At 32.9% G+C, this 25,445-nt stretch overlaps 1 protein-coding gene across 1 annotated transcript in view; it reads right to left on the bottom strand.

Annotated features, from left to right (window-relative positions):
- The window catches only part of LOC126705799 (uncharacterized), a 29,138-nt gene extending 4,689 nt beyond the window's left edge, over positions 1-24,449 (bottom strand). The window contains exon 1 of the mRNA XM_050405010.1: positions 24,303-24,449. Within this exon, the coding sequence (XP_050260967.1) occupies positions 24,303-24,435 (133 nt within the window). The 5' untranslated portion in view covers positions 24,436-24,449. The remainder of the gene's footprint in view (positions 1-24,302) is intronic.
- Positions 24,450-25,445: the final 996 nt, after the last annotated feature.

The raw sequence follows: 25,445 nt of genomic DNA, 5'->3' as shown, positions 1-25,445 counted from the left end.
TAAATAGTAAAAATAATAAAATCCAAAATGAAAGAAATAAAAATATTTTATTGATTAGTAGTGGGTTAGAGGTGTTAGAGATTTAGTGTCCTAAGACAAATAAAACATAAATAGTAATTTTTAAAATTATTTTTTAAGTTTAAAAATAGTACCTCGCTATTTTGTGTTTCAAATGTCGTGAGAAGACCGGTTTGCTATTTTGTATTTCAAATGTCGTGAGAAGACCGGTTTGCTTTAGATTGAAAAAGTGTCATGATACATGATATAATATGGGACATTAGATTTCAATTTTAGTGAAACACTATTATTTCTATGGCAAAATTTTCTATTTTTTCAAGAATTCATGATATTCATTGGCATAATATTGTCAAAATGATAATATAATACCGACAAAAATAAAAAGTTGACAAACATTATATTGGTGATTTTTTAAGCAAAAGACCAAATATTTCAAATAAAATATTGGGTTCAATCCCATATCTATTGAAGTGCACTTTTTCATTTTCTTTGCACCATTTGAGGAAGTTGAGTTTTCCTTCTCCTTCTTCAGACATGTAGAGATGTTTGGCTAACATGCTTACAAAACCCACAAGTTCTCTTTTGCTTTCCCAATTCTTTTCCACCTTTATTCTTTTTTGCTTTGGACGACCTTTCGTCTTTGAGAGCGGAGGACAACGAACAAAACAATCTCCATCAATAGCATCATTAGCATTAGCATCAACCATATTTTCCTTGTCCACCAAATTTTCATCACTCAACACTATCAATTCTTTTCCACCTAATGATGTTTTGCGACACCAACGTGGTGGAAGATACAAAGATGGAATTCGATAACAATCTTTGTGAATGAATACACTAAGTGTGTGACAACAAAGTATACCCCAAAATTTAAAATTCTTGCAACCACAACATGTCATCTCACCATCCCATAAGACCAAGTGCTTTTGACTAGTTTTTTCTTCATAATATTGCAACACAAATTCAATACTATTTTCTTGAAGCACCGAATATTGTGTGGCTCTTCCAAACTCCTCTTGAAAAATTTTGAAAGCATAGGATGTCAACACACTATGTGCTTGTTCTTCTATCAGTGACAATGTTCTTAAAGAAGAACCTCTATATTTCTCCAACATTGTATCATGTGTTTGCTCAATATCTTCAATGGCAAAGTCAACCTAAAATTACAAATTGTAAATAATTTAAAGACACATAAAAACTACAAATATTAACAAAAAAAAAAAAAAAAATCAAATTCTACAATAAAAGAAAGCAACGATAAATAATGACTTACTTGTTCAATAAATGGCGTCAAGTTGATGTGGGAACTAACAAACTGTTTGATAAATGCATTTATACTTTCGGATCTTCCAGTTGTTGTCATTCCCCCAAAAAAATAGCTACGAAGGTAACATGGTACCCAAAAATGCTTGATTTGATATAAACCACTTACTTGTTAGTAAGCATGTCATATTTTGCTATATCTTGAGACCATTGATGCTCAAATTCTTCACATGAGTCTAACTTATATAGCTTGTAGAAATCCTTGCACTAATTTGAATATTGACTACGAAGAATTGCCGTAAACCAACTACTAAATTTAGCAGTAATGTGCCATATACAAAAAGCATGTTATGTGGATGACAATTATTTTGATATTGTCTCTGTAATCCATGGATCTTGGTTTGTTAAAATTGTCTTAGGTGACTTCTTCATTAAATTTGCAAAAGTTTATTAATCAAATACAAAGTTATTAGCACATGAAAAAATAAAGTAGGATATATACTATTAAACTACTAATTAATCAAATAAAATTGAAAAATAATTGCACAACCTTACAAGATAATTAAATAATTTACATACCATTATTAACCATTGAAATGCGCTAGTTGTTTCATTTCGAAGAAGTGCACAACCAAAGAGAATTGTCTTTCCATGATTATTGATATCAACAAAAATACCAAAAGGCATGTCATATGCATTTACTTTGTAAGTAGTATAAAATATAAACACATCTCCATATTTTTGGTACCAATCAAAACAAGGAGTAGGAGCCCAAAAAATATGCTCCAACCTACTCTCTTCATCAGTTGTATATGCATATTGAAATTTAGAATTTTTTTTCTTAGCAACTTTGCACAATTGTAAGAGACCCATAGCATTATTCATTACATGCATCTTTCTCGTTTTCACATAAAGGCTTCGGATATTTTTTTTAAAATATTATTATATAGATATATAGATTAGGCAATGGCCTATGGCCCTTAAATGGGAAAAAAATCCTATTAACCAATAAAATATATTATATCTATCTTACTCTAGCTAACAATTATTTCTATTTTTAAAGTATTTGGAAATATCACTGAAAATATCTTACTGGATGGTGCATTTATGATTCAAAACCATCATCTAGTATTGTGCTATTAATGTACATGTTAACTTTGTCTTTTTGGTAGGTTTTGTTGGTGGAATGGGTTTCTGGCTTAGGAGTTTTGGTAGCTATTCATGTCTTGGTCTTTGAATATTGTATTTCTTGTTCCAACATCAATAAAATATCTGATTCATAAAAATTAAAATAAATAAATAAATAAAAATCAATGTATTGCTTAAATTGGATATTGAAAAGTATGTAATTTTAGTAGAAATTCCATCTATCTGCAACAAATTTGTAGCCTTGGTCTACACTCTTGATTTCTAGCAGCAAGGTAGATATTTTACCATACTGTAGCTCTTATCTGCACATTTCGACTTTCTAAGTGGTTCATCAGTTTTGTGTTTTCAAGTTAACATATACTAACTCAGAGAGAGAGAGAGAGAGACCACTATTCTAAGTTCTTGGATGCTTGAATATGTAAGAGCAATGCTCCAAGGTGTGTGTGCCATTGTATTGGATAAATTCAAACGGGTAAAAAATAAAAACTTCTAAAGATACTACTCCATCAACTACTTGAATGAGTTGAATCTAGTATATCTGTATATGCAATACACTACGTAAAGATTGATGTATAAAGCTTGCAAAAACGAAGGTAATTTATTTTCTCTATTAAATCAAGAGTCATTTTTTTAGCATTAGGGGCATCATATATATATATATATATATATATTTATGATGAATTGTTATCTTCTTAATAAGCCAATTGTTTGGTTAGTCCATAGAGTATGGTAACATAATAAGTATGTTAAAATCTTGCACAAAGCAAAATACTTATTTCTCTAAATTTAATTATTTCCATGACTTTGTACCTAATCTGTGTTAGGCTTTCCCATGCACCATGTTCCTCGGGAATAAAAATGACCAATCCAACTACTTTACTTGAGTACCTCCAAACTCATTGAAACACGCCTCTGCATGTTCTGCAAGCTCTCTCTTATAGTCATCTTCAACACGTGGTTGATTCCGTCTCTTTTGCATTTGTAAAGGTCAAGATTTCTCTGCATTAAATAGTTTGATATGCAGTACAGATATGCAGTTCAGAGGCAATAAGTGCTGAAAGCATATTTTCATTGTTTGGGGTATTGTGAGAGAGAGAATCTGAATTAAAGAGAAAAATTACAGACCTATGCTCCTGTTTTCTGTCCTGCGCTTCAGCTCTCTTCTAGCCGCCCCCCTTATTTATACTTACATGCACATATGGCTTATTATTAAAACCAACGTGACAAAAAGTAAGAACTTGTCGGTAGATGTTTTGATGAAGAAATCAAGAGGCCCACGTCAAACTTTCAAAGCCCATCTGTACGTCTTCCACGTCGGTAGATCTTATTTTTTCTGTCTTCTTTTATTCACCATGTTGGGCGGAATGGTATATTAGGTTCATTCGCATTGAGGTGTAAACACTCCCATATGCTATTTTACAACTTAAGCTGCTTAAAATCTACATCATTTGGGTTTGTAAACTTAAAAAAATTTGCAACTTATGAATGGTTATATATGCAACCTTACTGTTTATAGGTTGTAAAAAAAATGTGTTATTTTAATATGGGGTTGTATGTGAAGAGAAAAAGTGGGTGGGAAAAAAGAGAGAATAATACTTTTTATTATTTTATTAAATAATTTATATTATTTTATTATGTTGTATGTAAAAATAAAAATTGGGTTGTAAAATAGATAATGTAGTATTTGAGGATGCAAAATAGGTTTTTTTTTTTTTTTGGCATCCCCGGCCAGTTGTTAATGCTCTTAAATTAGGATTTCCAAAAAAACATTGGCCTCACTCTTTATTTTTCTTTTCTTCACACCTTGTTGGACTTCCAACCTATTCTTGTGTAAGTCATTCCCTTAGCGTGCTTTTATTCTTGACGAAAATACAATTTTAGTCCTTACATTTTAGGTTTATTCTTATTTTAGTTTATATTGGATACTCGTTAATAAAGTTTCCTATCAAATACAAACAGTATCATAAATTACAGGTCTTATATTTTTACTCATATAAAATAAGATAGTAATATATAATAGGGCGGTTTGTCTTTATTAATATATTCTCAATTGTGTAATGCTTTGGTTTAATTGGATTTGGGACAATTAAGAGAGTGATTGGAAAATATTTTATGATACCTGTTTCAAATTTTTTCTTGTCTATTTTTTATTGGGACAATATTGAAATATCTATTGTGCATGTATCATGAGTCCTGTTGTTTGTTGTGTATTGAACTTTTTTTTAATTTGGTAAATAATATAATATTCATAGTTTTAAGAAAACAAACAAGTATGTATTTTTTTAATTGTAAATACATATGGCATCTAAGTATCGTGTATCTTTATCACAATCATGATTTGTAAAGCCCAACTTTTATGATAGAGAATATATAATATGATTTGGACATTAATATATATATATATATATAAATAATATTATTGTGAATATTTAGATAAAAAAATAACTAAATTTTTAATTACTACTTAATTTCACAACTATAATTGTGTGTATATATATATTAATTTTTTTTTTATAATTTCACATTAATAGACTTTTTTTATTTATTTAGGTTTTAGTTACAATTTGTGTAAATTTTTGTTAAAACTTGTGAAGAATAAGATGGGTAAATACAACACAAGCTAGGCTTTAAAAATGGTTTTATTAGCCCTAACTCCTAATTAATACGGGCCAAAACAGGGGTTTAACATTTGAAAATTAGAAAATGGTTTTAATTTCAACAGTGTTAAAAAAAAAAAAAATTAGAAAAGAAAGAAAGAAAGACTACTTAAAATGGTCAAATACAATAGAAGAAATCAACATTTGTAGTACCATAATATCCTGCACAAGGACAAAAAAAAAAATCATTTCACTGCACTACGTTTAAGGCTGTTGCCTTGTGGCCCTTGTCCATCTCTCTTCACTCTGACTCTGCAACCGAAAACAACACTCGAAGATTCATTGGGGGGATTCAGAACCCTACAATACCTAGGGTACTGGGATGGAGGAAAGACTAAAATATAATAAAAAATAATATTTAAATGGAGTGGTAAAAAAAAAAATTATTGAGGTTGAGTATTTAGGTGTATTGTAAAGTGGAATAGTAAAAATAGATAATGTAAGTTTTTGAGTTACAAAAAACTAAAATTTTTACAACCATCATATTAAATGCTCTTAGATTGTAACTAGAAGGAAAAAAAAAGTCAGTAATTTTTCATGAAAAACAATGTAGTGTTGAGTTTCTTTTAAATAAAAATGTTTTTTTTTTTTTTTTTGGATTTATTGTTTCTTTCCTAAAATATATAAGTAAATACAAACTCTTCAATTTAAAGGGTAAAGCATCATCAATTGAATAACAATTTTGAGATTTATTTTGATCTTGTGGATGTTGAGGACTAGGTTTCAATTAGGAATTACATGTTAAATTATAGTTGGATGCATTTGTTGGTTATATGCTCTCTCTAATGTTCAAAACTTCAAATATTGCATCTTAAAAAAATCTTCAAATATTGTATGATCATGGTCTCATGTCCATTTCAGTACAATTCGGTCTGTTTCAGTCCATTTTGATTTCTTTGGTCTATTTCAATCTATTCAATCTACTTCGGTCCATTTGATGCACTTACTTTTTTTTTTTTTTGAGAGAATTTGGTCCACTTGCTTAAGAATTGAAAAAGATAGAATCGGAAAAAGATAGATTTGGATTAGCTCTAAAAAGATAGGTTTGTATCTCTTCTTAATCCAATCTTATTATTAAAAATATATAGATTGTTCCAAATTCTATTAAATTTGAACAATTTAACTGGCTCTCTTTCTCTTTGTCCATGTGGGTAATTTTGAATTAGCTCTAAAAATATGACCTCTCAAAATAATAAAACTAGTCTCATTCTTGTCAACAAAAATATATTTAAAAGAAAAGTACAACATAATCAAATACAAGAAAAATAAATTAAAAGGAATATTTAAACACAAAATCCCATGATAATCAAAGAGCTAAATGGCATTGAAAATAGCATCTTAGGCTGCGTTTGGTTCATGTAAAATATTTTCCGGAAAATATTTATTTTCCGGAAATACTATTTTCCGGAAATGAAAATATTTTCAAGTGTTTGGTTGTATTATGAAAATTTTTCTATAAAATAATTTCATGTGTTTGGTAACACTCTGAAAATGCTATTTTCCACAACCACCCCCACAAAACCCACCACCACACAACAGGAAAACCACCAAAACACCACCACCCACGCCACCACAACAACAACAACAAAATCAGAGATCAAAGAGAGAAAGTAAAAAATCAAAATCACAAACAAATTTTATTACAAAAATTTCAAACGAGAACGAGAACGAATCGGTGCGAGTGGGTTCGCGGTGTGAGTGGGTTCGTCGGGGTTCGTCGGTGCGAGTGGGTTCGTTGGGGTTCGTCGGTGCGAGTGGGTTCGCGGTGTGACGATCTCTCTACTCTCTCTGTCTCTCTCTTCGCGCGTGGTCCAGAAATGGTGAGACGATCTCGATGATCGGTGACTGAGTTAGACGAGGGTGGGTTTGAACGATCGGAGCGGTGCGATCTTCTTGCTCCGACGTCGACGATCTTCTTGCTCTTTCTCTCTCTCTCTCTCTTCTATTTTCCAAGGCCATAAATCATTTGAAGTGAAAATGAAAATGGAAATGATTTTCCGTTGTTTTGGCTCTCATTTTCGGTCAACTGGAAATGCTTTTCAGTTTGATTGAATTTGAAGTAACAAACAAACACCCAATTTTCCGGAAAATCATTTCCGGAATCAATTTGAAGTCAATTCAAACGCAGCCTTAGTTAATCTAATGTGTCAAAGATGTTAATTAGTCATACTTAAGAATCTAAAACTGCAATGACTATAAGGTATTTAGCTGTGACTGCATTAAAACTACGTTAATTTTTTTTTTCTTTCAATCAAAGCAGATGGAAGGGCCAAGCTTTTAACACATCTTTCATATCGGTAGAATATAATAGAGGATTCAACATAAACTGAAACATTCATATCAATCATAATCATATGTTTCAACCGTCTAGAATATGGATATCCATAAAGGTTCTAAATAAGCCTAGAAATTTGTAGAGACTTTGGAATTATACAAAACCACTTCCATAATGATTCTAAATAAAGCAAAAAGTCTATGTAAGGGGACTATATAATCACATATAACCATACCATAATGATTCTAAATAAACCAAGAAATTTAAGTTGTTCACCAGGGGCTACATAATTACACAAAACCATAGACAGCAAAAGTCGTGGCCTCTGTCTAACCATGCTAGAAATTGCAACCCATGTATTAGCAAGAACACTCTTGTCATGTTTGTCAGCAAAAACATACTACGTACATAATCAAATGCAAGAAAAATCAGTTAAAAAATATATTTAAACACATGATACCATGATAATCAAACATCTAATGGCATTGAAAAAATAACATTTTAGTTAATCCAATGTCTCAATGTTGTTAATTAGTTGAACTTAATTACTATAAGAGTCTTAAACTGCAATGACTACAGGTGTCCAAGTGTGATTGCATTAAACCTACTGTACAGAAAAATGGACATGGAAACAAAAATGCCACGTCACAAACTTTCAAGATTATTGATCTATGCTATTTTTTTTTTTTTTAAATGAAAAAAGGGGCAGGAGCGACTATATGTGATTTACCTCGCAGGACGTGATCTAATAGGGACACCTCTCGTTAGAAAATGTTAGATTGAGCCATAATTACTATGATCGGAGTACCACAGACCTCACCTTAACACTCCAATAGAGCCAATAGATGAGGTGCAATGCATGCAAGGAAGTAGAAACCTAAGCTCACATGGTAACCGCCACGACTTGAACAAGGAATCTCGTGCATGTACGCAAGATCTTAGATCTCACACCATCGGGCCAGCCCTCCGGAGGCTTCTATTTTGTTTATTATTATTATCTTCGGCAATTTATTAGCAAAATCCATTTATAATATCATTTATAAGTGGGATTAAAACTTTTATAATTAATGAGATTGTCAGATGCTTTGGATTTAGATGCCGTGTAGCCTTTGATAATAGTCGGCCTTAACCTTGCAGGCTATGTGATAATTACACACTTTAGGCCCTTAGCATAACTAGTGTCAATCTATAATAGCCGTTACATCGATATTTTTTTACTCTGTCTTCTTCGACACGTTATCATCCTCATCCTTAGTCGCATACACATTGTTTTATAACTTTATTTCATCGAATATTATTTTATTTTAAAACCTAACCAGTGAATGACTTGATTTGACTTAACTTTCATGCCAGAAGAGAATAATTAGACAGATCATTTCTTTAAAAATGAAGGAATAGGCTTAAAGTTAAAGAATTTGTTAATAGGTGTGCACCTGTTAATGAACGAACCTCTGGGTCTTACTTGCATGGAAAATTAGCAAAGTTTTATTAGACACATTTATTACTACATGTCAAAAAATTGTACACATTTTATCGGAGTCTTTTGGTTAAATATTTCAAAAAAATAAGTTTATTTATGATATAGATATTGTTCAAATTTATTTAAAAAAATGAGTAGAAAAGCAAATTTGGGTAATACCGTCACTGAAATTCTAATAAAAGAAAAGAGAGGAGAGAGAAATGATAAAATGGAGGTGAGAAAAAAAAGAATTTAGGTGGTGTGATTGCCAAAATAGGAAAAAAAAAATAAAAGGAAATTGAGTGAGAAAAAAATTGAAGAATTTCGGTGATTACCGAAATTCATTTGCCCTTGCCCACAAAAACTGCCCGAAATTCATATACTTACGGTATTACCAAAATCTGATGAACCTCATTTTGTCAAATAAATTTAAACTATAACTATATCACAAATAAACTTTTTTTTTTGGGCAATATTTAGCCGAAAAGAGTCCATTTTATCGTTCTGTTTGCTGGACACGTTTTCTTCTCGTGAATGATATATCCCTTATTAGTAAAAAAAAAAGAGTACTTCTCTGTTCAGTTACACCATGGTTACCTTAGCTAGACATCCCTAGTGTGCTCCAACAGTAGCCTCGGGCAAAGTCTAGTCTTTTCAAATAGATAATGGAGATTTGTGTCAGTTTCACCCTTTGTCTTTTTTACATTTATTGCGAGTCAAAGCTTCATACCTTCATTTCACTATTCAAGTTAATGGGGACTCCAGAATTTTTTTTCAAAAATAAGTATAAATTATATAATTTAATAAAAAAAATTATATATTAACAATAATAACAATAAAAAACACTTTGGGCAATGGTCTCCACATGCAAACCCACGCCAAGCCAATATTTCAACATTTTGTATTACGTGGGCCTGGTGATAGCCTTGTATTTCTGTACTCTTTGACTAATAATATTTCTATCTTTACTGTCAAAAAAAAAAAAAAGAAAAGAAGATAATTATTGTGTTAAAGGAAGACGACTGGATGCACGTACAACACCCTCTTTGAGAAGGACATCCTTCATTTCCTTCTTTTTTTTGCCTAGAGATAATCTAGCAAATTACCAAACCAAGGAGGTCAACAACAATGAATGACACCACAAAACTCAAAGTGTTGGATTTGCCTGGAATGGGATGAATGCCCTTTGGGGAATTTTCCTTAGAATGAAAGTCTCTTGGGTCATCTTTCACTTCCCCATTCTCTGCCTTTTTAGACCTTATCAAAATTAATGGCGAAATCAAGATAAAAATGAATATGAAAAGAAAACCACAGAAAGCAGAGTCTCTCCAATTCCACTCACACTGTGTCTCCTCCTCCATTCTAGCATTCATAGTGGTACTGGTTCCCAACCTGTTCTCTATATCAGGCATATTTTTTTTCCTTTTCTTTTTTTGCTCTACTTTTTTTTTTTTTTTTTTTTTCACCCCGGCTAATTCAATAAATCTGTGTTCTTGTAATCTATATACGTGCAAAGAGTGGTGCTGAGAAATAAGTTGCTATGTTGGGACGTGGCCTAAGATAATACCCCTATGACCTAACCAAAAGATAAACTAACACAGAAAAACCATTAGGGCCGGACCAAACATTTTGGAAGGCTATGGCGAAATCTTCAAATGGTGGCTTTATTTTATCAGTTAAATAATATTTAATTATCATTTTATATAATAATTTTAAAATTAAAAAAAAATCCATTCTTTTTTAATTTTTAATATGATTTTTTTTTTTGAGAAAATGTTAAAGTTATAACAAATTTTACTACTAACTGATGTTGTAACGGATGTGATCAGTGACATGAGGCTTACAAAAATGTTAAGATATTATAAAATTTACAACATGAGAATTACAAAGATATATCATCAATCATAAAAATTCATTCAAAAATTGCATTTAATAGTTTGTTGAAGTCTACCTATCATATTCATTGTCATATCAAATTATAAAAGTTATGTAGTAAAATTTATAATATTTTTAACATTTTTCTATTGGAATTACTTGTGATTAATAACACGTCTATTTGTAAGGCATATTTATTTAACTTTGACTTTTTTCTATCTCTAGCATTACTTAGGATCCGTTTGGGAATAACTTATTTAGCTGAAATTGAAATTTTTTTGCTGAAAATGTAGATAAAAAAAAAGGTTAAAAGCTAGTTAAATAGTAAAATGGAACCCATAAATAATACCAGAAAGCACAATAGGATCTATGAATAGTAACAAAAAGCGCAATAAGGCTCATAAATAGTACGAAAAAATGCAACAAAACCCATAAATAGTACCAAAAAGAAACCAAATTCTAAAATAAGCTGAAACTTTAATAAGCACCCAGACACTTAATTCTTTGGGCCTTCTCAATAGTGAAAAAAAAAAAATGTAAGACAATATTTGCCCCAGATAGACACTTAATTATTTTTTTTTTTAAAACAATATTTGCCCCCCAAATTTGGGGCCTTTCTCTACTAGGGGGCCTAGGCAATGGCCTAATTGGCCTAGGCCTAGGGCCGGCCCTGAAAACCATTACCTAATACGGCATTTGTTAACAAGCGTGTGGATGGAAGCTGCCATATCCAAAATCTCACCTTTTCTTTGCCCCCTTAATAAACAGGAAGCTTACTATATTTTGATAATTGGGAGTGTGGAATTTGATCATTAAGAAGTATTAGTTGAGTTATAAAACTAATAATAACAAAAGCTTACTATCAATAAAGATAGAAGCTGCTATTAATCTAAAACAATGTTAACATTTGGTCTCATAAAAAATAAAAAATAAAACTCTTGTTTTTTTTGTTTATAGAGTTTCAATCTATGGTATATGATTCTGATGATTTTGCTCTTTATCATCAAACCAAAACATTAATCAATTTTTGGTGTAAATGAAGATTGAACCTCAAATCTTTTATTCAACCATCAGAAACTTTACTAGTTAAACTAACTGAGAAAAAAAAATTGTTGATCAATGGTGGTGAATACAAGAGCCAATCACTTGTTTTTTTTTTTGGTTGGCTATTCAAGGCCGGTCCATGCATCTGCCATCTCTACCTCCAAGATTTGGGCAGAAAGATTACATTGGAGATGGGAAAGGCTCCAAATACATTACAAAAAGGTGCTCAGGCAGCTAGGCCATGGTAGCACAATTGGCTTGCTTAACAACAGGAGCAAAAGTGAAAAGAGCAAAGATAACTGGTTTGTATCGGCAAAAATGAAAGAGATGGCCCAGTGTGGGGGTGATTGAAGAATTCTTAATGGGCTTTATGACATAAGAGCATTGTTTTGAGTAATGTTGTCCAACCCCAGATTATGTGCAGATGAGACAACTAAAAGTTCAACTTTAGCTTCAGCATATATAGGTTTGCCACAGACTTCAGCACTTGTCCATGCATAGATAAATTTATGGGACAAGATTAAGTCTTTTATCATCACTTAATAACCTCTTATATTAAATTAATATTTTAAATATTTTACCATTAAATTAAATGTGTTATCGTTCTTCTTAACACACACACCAAATTAGTATAAATAAGATATTTATCATTTAATTTATAAACTTATTTTTTGTGTATAATTTTAAATTATATAAAATTAAAATTTTAATAATTTTATAGATAAGATAGTTATTGATATATTTGATTATCTTGAAATTTTCAGGCTCCAACTTTTCTGAATTAGTCATCATTTATTTGATGGATAGTTTTATCTCATATCTTCTCACAATATCATACACAAGCTAGTTGTCAATTGACTCAATTCCGTAGTTCCTGGCAATCATGTGGTGCTAAACCTGTCGTGTCTGTATATATACATTAATGTGCAAAAGTGTTTCCTAAACTTCTAAATTGCACGGGTGGGGTATAGAAATTTGGTAATGTAATAATGCCACGTGTCATACCCAAGGCCGAGGAGGCCAATGCAATTTCGAGGAGACCATCATACCCTCGGACGGTAAGGTCGGAGGGGCGAGACATGGCCACGTCAATGGCACTTTACCAAAGGAGGTCACATTGTAGAAAAAGAGCTTCAAAGAGGAGATTGGTCTTGACGTGACTGGAGGGATGGAAGTTGCTACCACATTTAATGCATCTCACCAAACCCTCTAACATCATTTATGTGGAGAAGACCCATTGAACAGTGTTGTCTTCATTGCCACAATTTACAAAAGATTTGGGAAGGCATCTAATGGGATAAGCATTTAAGTAGTGGCCTGCATAATCAACAAATGGAGGGCCAAGATTAGCTAAAAGAGGCTATATAATGTAAGAGATCCTCTACTGAAGGGAGAGGTTCATCTGAGGATCTGTAGAAAAAACATTGTAGCACAAAGAACTGAAATTGTAATCAAGTCTTAGAGTAATATGTTCAGGAATTACTTTCCTTGGACTTTGCTGAGGAAGAATTTCTTTGCAAAAGAAAAACTTGTTTTTTCTTTGTTTCTCCTTGCTTTCTTACCGTCTTTAGTCCATTGTAAGCATAGTCCAATCCATTGAAACCTAGTTTTCAGCCCACTCTCTAAAAAATTCATTGTGTTGAACTCTTTGAGCCTGAATCCTTCTACCTTTCTGGCTTAGGAACCAAAACCTGCCCCTACATCATGTAATGCTTTGTGAATGAAGAATTTCCTTTCATCCTAAAATGGTGATTTTGGGAGGAGCTTCATATACAATGTAAGTCTGGGGCAAGACCAAACTAGCTATGCCAATATTTGGGTTGAAATGGTCTCCTAGGCCATGTTAATTTTCTTATTGCTGGGTGGGTGGTAATTAATAATGCATTTATAACATCCTCTTTTACTCACATCCATAAGCATTGGCATACGTCAATTTGTAAACTCTTTGTAATAAAAATGATGCGTTTTTTAAATTTTCTTAACTTAAAGTCCAACTAAACACTAAACAGTAAAAAATGATTCAAATGATAGTACAAACACCAACTGAAAATGAAAGCATGCTTTCCACATCTATGGTCCTTCCATTCCTCTATTCTAAATGGTTCTTAGCAATTAGGAGTCTTGTAACTTAGTTAATACTTCTTGGTATTCCAATGGGTCGAGAAGTCGGGTTTAAATTTCAAAATCCTCCTCCCTCAACTTTTGCATAACTATTTTAAAAAATTGGTCATTGGCCGACTTATCACTTTTTATATTTTTCCCTAGGTAAATACCACAGCTGCCATCGGCTAATTTACAATTTCACAAATTGTATCTAACTATGTGAAATTGGTTTATGGTTGCTCTTAACAGTGATCTAAAATTGTCTTAGAAATAAGTTGGTTTGGCACTTTGACTTATATATAATTACCAAAATCAAAACTGAAATATGGCAAAAAAACATATATGGAGATTTGTTTACAAGCTTGTCAAGTATGTTAAATCCTATATTAAGACGCTTATAGCTTACTAATAATAAAAGAAAACATTTTTATAAAAGAATCATACAAATTTCCACAACTCATGATATAAAGGGAGAGGCTTAGGTCCAGTTCTTTCTACGCACTGGACTTGATGGTAAGTTACCACGTGGCAATATCTGGACACATGATAGTATCCTACTGGGTTCAATGCACTAAACATTGGACTAGAGTTAAACCATAATATAAAATAGTACAAAAACAATAAATTCTAAATGCACACCATCCTCTTGGGGAAAAAAAAGTAAAAGAACTTTATGAGAGGCAGTACACATAAATAAAAGAAATGTCTTCCTCTTATTATTAATTCAAAGTTTTCCTTTGCCTTGCCCTAGACAGTTAAGTTGTGTTAGTGTCACATAAAATGGTACAACTTGTGCCATAACTCGCTCACGTGATGAGTTGTGAGTGATAAAGGGGTGATAATAAAGCCCCCTCCAACCTCGCGCCAAGAAAATAAAATACCAACTTTATCCCAAACACATCACCCTCTCACGTAATGGTAAGTTTTTTGCATGAAACCACAAATGAGATTCACGGGTACCATCATTCTTACGACTTATTAAACCAACACAGTGTGGAGCTTGCATATTTACAAGAGAAACAATACATATCGTATGCATAAGCTAATTATTGTGCTAAAGGAAGATGACCGGATTCATGTACAACACCCTCTTTGAGAAGGGCAGCCTTCATTTGCTTCTTTCTTTGCCTAGCGAAAATCAAGCAAGTTACCAAACCAAGGAGGACAATGAGAATGATGGACACCAAAACTCTGGGTGTCAAGTTTTCCTTGAAATAGATGAAACCCCAATGGGAAACGTTCCTCAAAGTGAAAGTGCCATGGTTGATCCTCCACTCCCCTATTCTCTGCTTTTTTAGACACTCTCAAAATTGATGGCAAACTTATGAGAAAAATGATTATGAAAAGAAAACCAAAGAAAGCAGAGTCTCTCCAATTCCACTCGCACTGTGTCTCCTCTTCCATTCCAGCATTCATGGTGTTAATGTGCCCAACCTGTTCTCTATATCCCCCATATTTTTATCCATTTTCTTTTGGGGTCTACTTTGGTTTCAATAAATCTGTGTTCTTGTAATTTATATTACTATGTATGTGCAAAGAGTGGTCCAAAAAATACTCAGAAATAAGTTGCCATGTTGGGACGTGGCTTAAGATGATAGCCTTACCACATAAACAAAAGCTAAACTGACACACAGAGGTCATTACCTAGTACGGCATTTGTTAACAGGTGTGTGGATGGAAGCTGCTATAAACAGAAAGCTTGCTATATTTTGATAATTGGGAGCACGGGATTTGAATCTTAAAAAGTATCAGTTAAACTGTTAAAGTGAAGTTAGAATTGTCAGTTCGAATTTGTATTTTAGAGCCGTGGCTTATCTTATCCTTAACAGTTGAGCACTTGAGCTATAAAACTCTTACCAAAAGCTTATAGTTAATAAGGATATTTTTTTTGAGAATCAACAGTTAATAAGGATAGAAGTTACTATTAATGTAAAAGCAATGTTAATATTTGGTCTCATAAAAAAATAATAAATATATATTTTTTTAAATGTGTAAGTATATATACACACACGCCTCATCGTGAGGCTTTTTATTTATTTAGTGTCATAATATTTCTTTAAAATTTTTTTTTGGATAAGTTTGTTTTAAAAATATGGATTAATAGGAAAGTGTCTTATTTTGTAGGCATTTTAAGTGAAATTAGAAATATATTTTTACAAGGTTGTTCTCAAGTTTTTCTCCTATTAAACCTAAGGTTTAAGATAATTTTTAAACAACATAAAAGCCCAGTCCAAAGAAGGAAATCCTCTCATATATATATATATACACACACACACTTGTCTTAGCTTTTTTTATTTTAATACTTTTAGGTTGTTTAAATAAATTTTTTTATTCTTTTGTAACATATTTAATATAAAAATTACCAGAAATTACATTTTTTTTTAATAAACACAATGTAAATAAGCTACCATAAATATGCAAAAGCCAAACTTACTCATGATAGAACTGGACCATGAGGGAAAAAAATTCCTGGTTTAAATGTGAAAATATCATACCCAAGCCCATTATTTGGGAAAAATATACTTTTCGTCGGTATATACTAGATGCAAGAGGTGTAAGGTCTGTTTGGTTGCAAAAAGTGGTGTCATTTCTTTTATTCTATATTCAAATCCCAAATTTAAAAAAAAATTAAATAAATAATTTTTTTTTTCACAATTGATAATGTTTGGTAAGTTATTTTGAATACATAATTTGAATGTACAATACATCATACCCAAGTTTGATATAGTTTTTTTTTTTTTTTTTTTTTTTTTTTTTTTTTAAGTAAGGGTTTGTTTGGGTGAAAAAAAATATTTACTCATCACTTAAATATCATCACTCATCTGAGTGATTGATAATATATGTATTATTTTATGTTGCATTCATATTAGTCCGAATATTTTTTTTTCCCCTCCTTTCTCACTTCTGCCCGTTGCTCCTCTCTCCTCACTCTTCACTTCTCCACACTTCGTGTCTAGCACTCAAATTTTTTCTCTTCCTCCACCTTGCCTCACTCGCCGATCTAGCCTACCCAACACCAACCTCATCGATCTCTCTTCTCTGTTTTATTTTTTTTTCTTTCCTCCTTCACTCATCCATTTCAGATCTTTTTTCTCTCAAATATCTCTATTTAAACTCAATCACAATCAAAATACAAACTGAAATCACAATCTTAAAACTAATCAAATCATAACAATAAAAAAAGAAAAGAAAAAATAAGACCAAATCTGACCCATCTGAGAGTGAGAGAGAGACAAAGAAAGAAAGAGAAAGAAACAAAGAAAAAAACCCATGTGTGTGAGAAAAAACCCAGCAAATCTGAGCCGCCGATCTCTATGTGAGAGAGAGAGAGAGAGAGAGAGAGCTGAAGTAGAAAAACAAAAATGCAAGTGAAGATAGAGTGAAGATAAGAAACTATATGCGTGTGGAGGAGAGTTAAGAGGAGTATACGTGTGTGGAGGAGAAAAAAAAGGAAAAAAGAAAGAAAAAAGAAAGAAAGAAACGTGTATGTGGATGAAACCAAATAAGATAAAGGGAAAAATAAAATAAAGAATAATAAGAAATTAAAATTAAGAAATATTACCACAATATTTTCTTAATAAATTTTATGTGGTTGGTTCTTACTATCTAATATTGGTGAGAAAAAAAATAAATTTTTTGATGGTGGTGGTTGTGGTGGTGGTGGCGGTTGTAGTGGCAGCGGCAGCAGTAACAGTGATAGTGGTGGCAGCAGTGGCTATGATTGTTGTTTATTGTAGATAATATATTATTTTATTATAGTGAATATATTATCTATACTACTATTTAAGGGGATTCCTATGTTTGGACCAGATTTTTTTTTTGTTCCAAAATACCCCTACACCCCTAGGTTTAAGTAGAGACAAAAATAATAAATAGTCTAGTAAAAATACATGTCTAGCTTGCACTAAAATATTACCTACAAAATAGGAATACTCTCCCACTAACCCACTTCTTCAAAACAACTATATGTTTAATATTGGATATATAAAACTTAAGTACTTTTTCAAAGGTTGATCTAGTGGTGTGCCAATTTTTGGTACACCATTGTCGAATTTGATTGCCTTAATAGCATTTTGATATAATTGGAAATTTTAAATTGAATACAATTTTTATGCTACTTTGCAAAGTTGACATTTTTTTAAGGCCAACAAGGAATCGTGTCATAGATTTATCTTTTCTCTCTTTTTAGATAAACTACAGAAATTTTTTTGCTAAAATCAAAATACGGGGAAAGAAAATACAATAACAGTATATGTTGGAAGAGAACAAAGCTCGGTGGCCATAGGAGGAATCCATCCGATGCTAAAACTCCAATCTTTAGATCCAAACATTTTGGTGTAAAGAGCTTAGATCCAAACCGTTTCTAGGAAGATCTGGACCACCACCAATGAGAGAGAGAAAACCCCACAAGGCTAGCTTAAGATCCACACAAGGGACGGTAAAAACTGCCACAAAGGGTGAAGAAATACAAAAAAGAGGGGTAGGACAACCTTTTGATAGGACAGAGAAATGCTCATGTTGGAGCAGTGCTTATAGCAAAGCCAAGGAGAGATTCTCTCTATTTCTAAAATTTCAATGAAAAGAGGGAGACAGTGGGTTTCTCTCTTGTGAGAGAGAGAGAGAGAGAGAGAGAGAGAGAGACTCACCATCTCACATCATAGATTCTTTTAAGGGAAGACAATTAAGTTGTATTTCAAGAAGGCCATTTTATCTATCTTTTTTGATTGATTTAGCTGTTAAGTTCCAAAAGAATGCATAATTTTTTTCCCTTTTCTGTTAATAGATAGAATGATCATTTTGAAAAGGAAAAGAGAAAGGTACGATCACACATATTAAAAATAAATAAATAAATAAAACCCTATCCTCCTGTGATAAACTAGTAGCCTATTATTATCCTAGTGGTGATTTTTTTTTTTTTTTTTGATAAGAAAAAAAAAAAAATCCTAGTGGTGAGTTGAATCAATGATAATGTTCTAAATTAAAAGAACCTTTCATTGACATTGAGCTAAGCTAATTCCCTAGTTTATGAGTAAAAATTAGTTTTATTTAATAAACATATAAGAATATAAATATATGACATATCATTTGTTCTGTTGTAACACATTGGCAATTCTCTAGTAATTAAGAATCCGGGTTCAAATCCTGGCAGAGGATTTTTTTTTTTTTTTTTTTTTTTTGGTTTTTCTCTTTTTTCTTCTCTAAATTATATGACGGACCTATCACAGGAAGCCCATCATAGCAATACACTAATAAAAAATACTTGGAATTTGAATTTCTGTTGACAGAAACACAAAGCTCAAAGACTTCCTTCGTAACCAAACACCCCCCAATATCTTACTCTCTTGCAACTTGTAGCTTGTTTATCTCAATCTTTCTCTCTTTAACTTCATCTTTATTAGCACCATCTAGTTCGACTTAGAGGCAATAGTTTAATTTCAAGGGAAAAAAAAAAGTATAATCTGATGGCACATGGTCTGATGGTATAATGAGCTTTGATAAATTGTCCTTGGCCTAACACATGGAATTTCAGTATCTTTTGGGAAGTAGAGTAGGGACTTCATTTACTTGAAGTAATTGGCTTACATTAAAAATAAATAAATTTATAGGTGTAGTAAGATGAATGGTAATCAATCACTTACATTAAAATAAAATAAAATAAAAATATTTTTCAAAAAAAAAAAAACTATTAGTGTCTTTATACGATAACTAGTAATCTTTATCATTGAGGGGTGTCATAGATATCAAATCCTATTGTATCCATAAAATAAATAGATAAAATGAGTTGGAGTGGAGACAAAATGTGAATTCAATATCTACTTTTTTTTTTTTAATACTATATATCATAAATTGTCATTTGTCTCAAAAAATTTAATAAATAGAAAGAAAAAAAATTTGGTTAGAAAAGAAAAAATGTTATTTTCATCATTGAACCATTATTATTCTAACAAGCTTGGTCTTTCTAGTATTGTTTCTTCTTGCTATATTGTCACTGCTATAGGCTAAGTGGGTTATTCAACCTTGATTGATGCAGGTTGGCTTGGGATTGCTTCTTTGCCGAATTGGATCCAATGTCGTTGCCCAGACAGTGAGGTAAACTCTACTTTCAATGAGATTTGTTCTCTTTAGCTGTGGGAGTTCAAAGTTTTGAATTCTTTCGACCTTAGTTACTGCTAAAAGGGAATCATAATTTTTGTTCAAGCCTAGTGTCTTTTTTACTTGTTCTTTCTATTCAATGGTCTGGGGTGGTTGATGAGACAATGTGGCTAGTGCGGTTTAATTTGCCTTTGGCTTCTCATATGGTTAGAGGCAAATTTGGTAAGACACAGTAGTGATAGAATACCTGCATCCAATCAGCAATTCTACTAGTCCTAGTCAACCAGAACTAGATTTTCTGATAGCAAAGTGATTTAAGTAAAGAAACAAAGATGCTTTTAACTTTTCAACATTTTGAAACACAAGTCATGAAACTGTAAACGTAAACAAATTTAACCAATCACTTTTAAGAAACTTCCTATTTTAAACAATCCAAACAAACCAAGAAGTCTATGTAGGGACCATATACCTACTTAAAAACATATTTCGTTGTTCATTAGAGATTACATAATTGCACAAACCACAAGCAGCAAGAGTGTGGCCTCCGTCTAACCAAGCTGGAAATTGCAACCATTGCAAAAAGAAGAACACCAATCTCATCCCTGTCAACAAAAAACATTAAAAAATGAACATTTAAACACAAAACACCATGATAATCAAAGAGATAATGGCATAAAAAATAACATTTTAGTTAATCCAATGTGTCAATGATGTTAAGTAGTTGTACTTACTATAAGAATCTGAAACTACAATGACTACAAGGTGTCTAGCTGTGACTGCATCTATGAAGCACGGGTGCGTTTTGGGACTCGGGTGCGGGTGCGGGTATGGGTGCGGGACTCGGAAATTTTTGAAAAAGATGGGTGCGGGTGCGGGTGCGGCAGGACTTGGCGATTAAAAAATTATTAAAAATATTTTTAATATATTACTAAGCATGCTTTTTTATATAATAAAAATAGAAAACTCATATTATAATAATAATAATAATAATAATAATAATAATAATAGTATAGAAATAATAAGAATAAAATAAATAGATAATAATAAGTAAAAAAAAACAGAAAAAGTAGGAGGCTCTCACGTGTAGCTTTCCATAAAAAAAAAAAAAAAAAACAGAGAACAACTCAGAAGACGAAGCAAAGAAGAACACGAAGAAGCAAATCAGTCCACCGGCAACAGTAGCATAACAATATCCAGTCCAGTCCAGAAGGGTTTTTTTTTTTTTTTTTTTTTTTTTTTTTTTTTTTTTTTTTTTCCCTTACCGGCTGATTTCCTTTTTTCGGCCGAAACACGTCGATATTCTGCCGATACGATCCGATTCGGGCCGAATCGGCACGAATTCGTCCGGTTTGGCGCGAATCGGCGTGCGTGGGAGCCGAATCGGCGCTCGTCGGCGCTCGTCGGGAAATCCATGTGGCATGACGCGGCACGGACGCGCGGTCTGTGGCGTCCTTCCCGCGTAGCCCGTCCCGCCGCGTTGAACGCGGGTGCGCTGGGTTCGGAGCCGCGTCCGTGCATCCCAGGATTGCATTGAAGCTACTATACAAATACTTTATTTTAATAAGAAAATGTATAGTACAGTCCCACCGAGATTTGAAATTGGGTTACCAGATTCAGAGACCAATGTGCACAGAACAGAAATAGCAAACGAACAAACGAAGTAGATGGAAAGCTACACTTAGATACTTATGATTCCTAAGACAACAAGGCAAGGGAATAACAATCAAACCTGTGCCCAAGTTCATTTTGCATGTACAGTTGTACACAGAAAAAGAAAAGTTCATATCCAAAAATGTGAACCAGGTTGAGGATTTTGGTTGAGATTCTACAAGGCTCTAATTTTTTTGTCTACGTTTAACATTCTCACATACGCTCTCTCTCTCTCTCTCTCTATCTGTATTTCCACTTTGATTAATCCTTTACAAAATTTCTATTTCTTCTCTTTCAGTAATTTGAGAAGACCACTCAGCTCTTGCATCCCTTTCTCGCAGCCACAGCACCTGACCTGATTTCCCCATCCTCCACCAGACACTCACACGAATCTCCTTCTCCAACTTTATGCTTTGTTGAGTCCCTTGACCTCACTAAAACATGCATGGTTTTATTTATGCTTTGAACTAATAAGGATGACAATACATTTCTCTAACCCTTTCCTTCCCATATTCTATCTCTGAGGTAAGGTCAAGTGATATATTGTCTGAGTTTGGGTTATAATAGCATCAAGGTTCTCACTTGTGGCTCATCTCATGATTTCTTTTCTTCTTCTTTTTCTTCCTAAGAGCATATTAGAGATTTAAAATTTTTCACTTTCTCCTCCTGCTTTTTTTTTTTTTTGGATAGCTTTCTATCTTATTCATCATTAGATTATTGCGTATATCTTTGTTGTTTGTGATGAATTATATCACTTGTGCCAAATGCTTAGGATTGACAGGTAGTGAAAAATTAATAATTTTTATCAAGCATGGCATTGTTTCTATATGTAATTTCTTGATAACTAATAAAAATGAGTGTTTTTCCTTGCTCTTTTTTGGTACCCCTGAAATTAAAATTACATTTTATCATCTGGGTATTCTAGATTATAAACAAATTGAGGCTTTACAAAATTGCCCTGTTGTTATGTCCTTTTCTTTATTAAGGAATCCCAATTTCTAATCTCATTTTATTATGTGTAGGTTTTAAGGTAAGTTGAGTGACCCCAAAAGAAAGCTTTCTATGATCAATATAGTGAAGAAGGGCTTAAAGGCCAAATTACCACCCCCTGATGGAGGGGAATTTGGTGGAGCCTCTTTCTTCCAAACAGAGCATGGCCTAACAGTGTTCAGGTTCTGCCCCAGAAATGCACAAGTGCAATCCCTTCACTTCTCTTCTTTTGGTTTGTTTTTGTTGGTAGGCAGCCAACTTTCTCCTTGTATACAGTTGTTCTTGGATACATAGTTTTTTAGGTGGAATTTTCTATAATCTTAGAATTGTAATTAAAATGTTTCTTATCTGTCTTGTGCAAGTAATATGATCAGAAAAAAATGATTGAACATTGTCTAGATTGTATGATCTAATAAATGGGCCATGCCCTCATTCTGAGTGTATATTGTGTAGTTTCTGTGCTTGGAAAGCTGAAAGAATTATTACAGTGTGTGAGAAACAAAACCACCAAAAACAAAGGGTTTCCCATCGACGACAACCATTTGAGGGTCGCATCGACGGAAATTCATTGGTGGTCCAGCCTTCCACCCTTTGTGAGGAGAGGTGAAGTCCAGGATCCAAACATCCTTTGTCTCGATATCCATGGAGTAACCCACATCCTCATCCTCTGAATAATCTTGGGATGCACGGACGCGGCTCCGGACCTAGCGCACCCGCGTTCGACGTGGCGGGACGCGGCGACGCGGGAGGGACGCCGCAGACCGCACGTCCGTGCCGCGTCGTGCCAACGCAGTTCAAATCGGCGCCGACTCACGCCGATTCGGCTCCCACGCATGCCGATTCGCTCCGAACCGGACGAATTCGTGCCGATTCGGGCCGAATCGGATCGTATCGGCAGAATATCGACGTGTTTCAGCCGGAAAAAGGAAATCGGCCAGTAAGGGGAAAAAAAAAAAAAAACCTTCTGGATTGGACTGGATATTGTTACGCTATTGTTGTCGGTGGACTGATTTGCTTCTTCGTGTTCTTCTTTGCTTCGTCTTCTGAGTTGTTCTCTGTTTTTTTTTTTTTTTTTCTCTGGAAGTCTTCTGTAACATAACTACTGTTTCTCTTTTTGACAAGTACAAAAACTTTCCTTTGTTTTTTGTCCCTCTCTGACCAAACGTGAGAGCCACATCTTCCTTCTTCTTCCTTTTTTTTTTTTTTTTTTTTAATGGAAAGCTACAAGTGAGAGCCTCCTACTTTTTCTGTTTTTTTTACTTATTATTATCTATTTATTTTATTCTTATTATTTCTATACTATTATTATTATTATTATTATAATATGAGTTTTCTATTATTATTACATAAAAAAGCATGCTTAGTAATATATTAAAAATATTTTTAATAATTTTTTAATCGCCGAATCCCGCCGCACCCACACCCACCTTTTTCAAAAATTGCCGAGTCCCGCACCCGCACCCGAGTCCCAAAAGGCACCGTACTTTATAGGAATAATCTTCGGGGATGTCTAACACATCCTTTTTGCGGGTTTTTATTTCACCACCTACAGCGTAGAGATGGTTCCCCAACACTGCGAAGTATTTGGATGGCCATGGAACTGGTTTGCCCTTCTTCTTCTTCTTCTTCTTCTTCTTCAACTTCAAGGACAAAGGACTAAGCTCCTTGGGGCTGAACTATTCTTTCTTCTTTTTTAGTTTGAATAGAGGAGAAGAAAAATAGGAAGGTGGCGGACAAGCTTCAGAGTCTGGAACCTTAATCCTGTAAAACTTTACATGTTTATCTGCGTTGTATTGTTCAAGAACCCAAATATCAGTTTCCCCTAGGTTGGAAATTGCCCAATCATTCTCCTCCTTCATATGAGAGAGCTTTAGGATGACATAAGTCTGTTATACATTTTTTGTAAACATGTATATATTTTTTCTACTTTCCCTCCATCTGACACTAGGAAGGGGCAAGAGGTGCCATAAGTCTTGATTTTTTTCACATCCTTATTTATCTTTTTATAATCACATTTCAACTCAAGCATTCTATCATTTGAATTTGCTTTTAAAAAAGCTTACAATTAAAATTAATATTAATATTCAATTTAAGTCCAAAGCTTTTGCCCACTTCTGTTACTTATGTTGAAGATAATCTTCCAGCAAATATTCCTCATGTGTTATAAGGTTATCAATTACTCTTCATACTCAAAAAAATGAAAGAAAAAGACATGCATAAATTGTCATGTGGATGTAACATAACAGGTTTAAAAGTAACTAGTCGCTAACCCGTGCGATGCACGGGAAAGCTATTGATAACTTTCCCAATATGAAAATAAAAAATAAGATCATGGTATAAAACTTATCTAATGAAAACCCAATGGTATACTATCAAGCCTATCATGCAATATGCAATGATAATATCATATATATTATCAAGCCCACTTCTCAAAAAAAAAAAAAAAAAAAAAATCAAGGCCCCACTCCAAGTTAGCCGGTTTTTTCTGCACCTTAGGCCTACAGTTATGACCCGAAATGTTTGCTCTTTCACGAACTATGACCAGAAGGAGAAGATTGACTCTTTAGAAGCTTTTTATTATTATTATTATTTTGAGGAATTATCTAAGATAAAATAAATCATTTTTAGATTATTATTATTATTAATCTAATGTACAGTAAAAGAAAATCTAAAAAGTGATGTAAATTGGAAGTTTTAAAGGGAAAAAAAAAAAAAGCAAATTGGTATTTTTGTAATTTAATAAATATAGAAGGGTGTTTATATATCACACACCTTCTACGAAGCATCCTTTTTCACTTTTGCTAAAATCTACCCCTCCCTACGTTATTATCTCAGAGCTGTGACTCTCTTTCATCTCTTTCTACTTCTT

The sequence above is a fragment of the Quercus robur genome, chromosome 11 (assembly GCF_932294415.1).
Source record: "Quercus robur chromosome 11, dhQueRobu3.1, whole genome shotgun sequence".
NCBI classification, from domain to species: domain Eukaryota; kingdom Viridiplantae; phylum Streptophyta; class Magnoliopsida; order Fagales; family Fagaceae; genus Quercus; species Quercus robur.
Note: the sequence above shows the minus strand (reverse complement) of the source record. Positions and strands in the feature narration are given on the sequence as shown.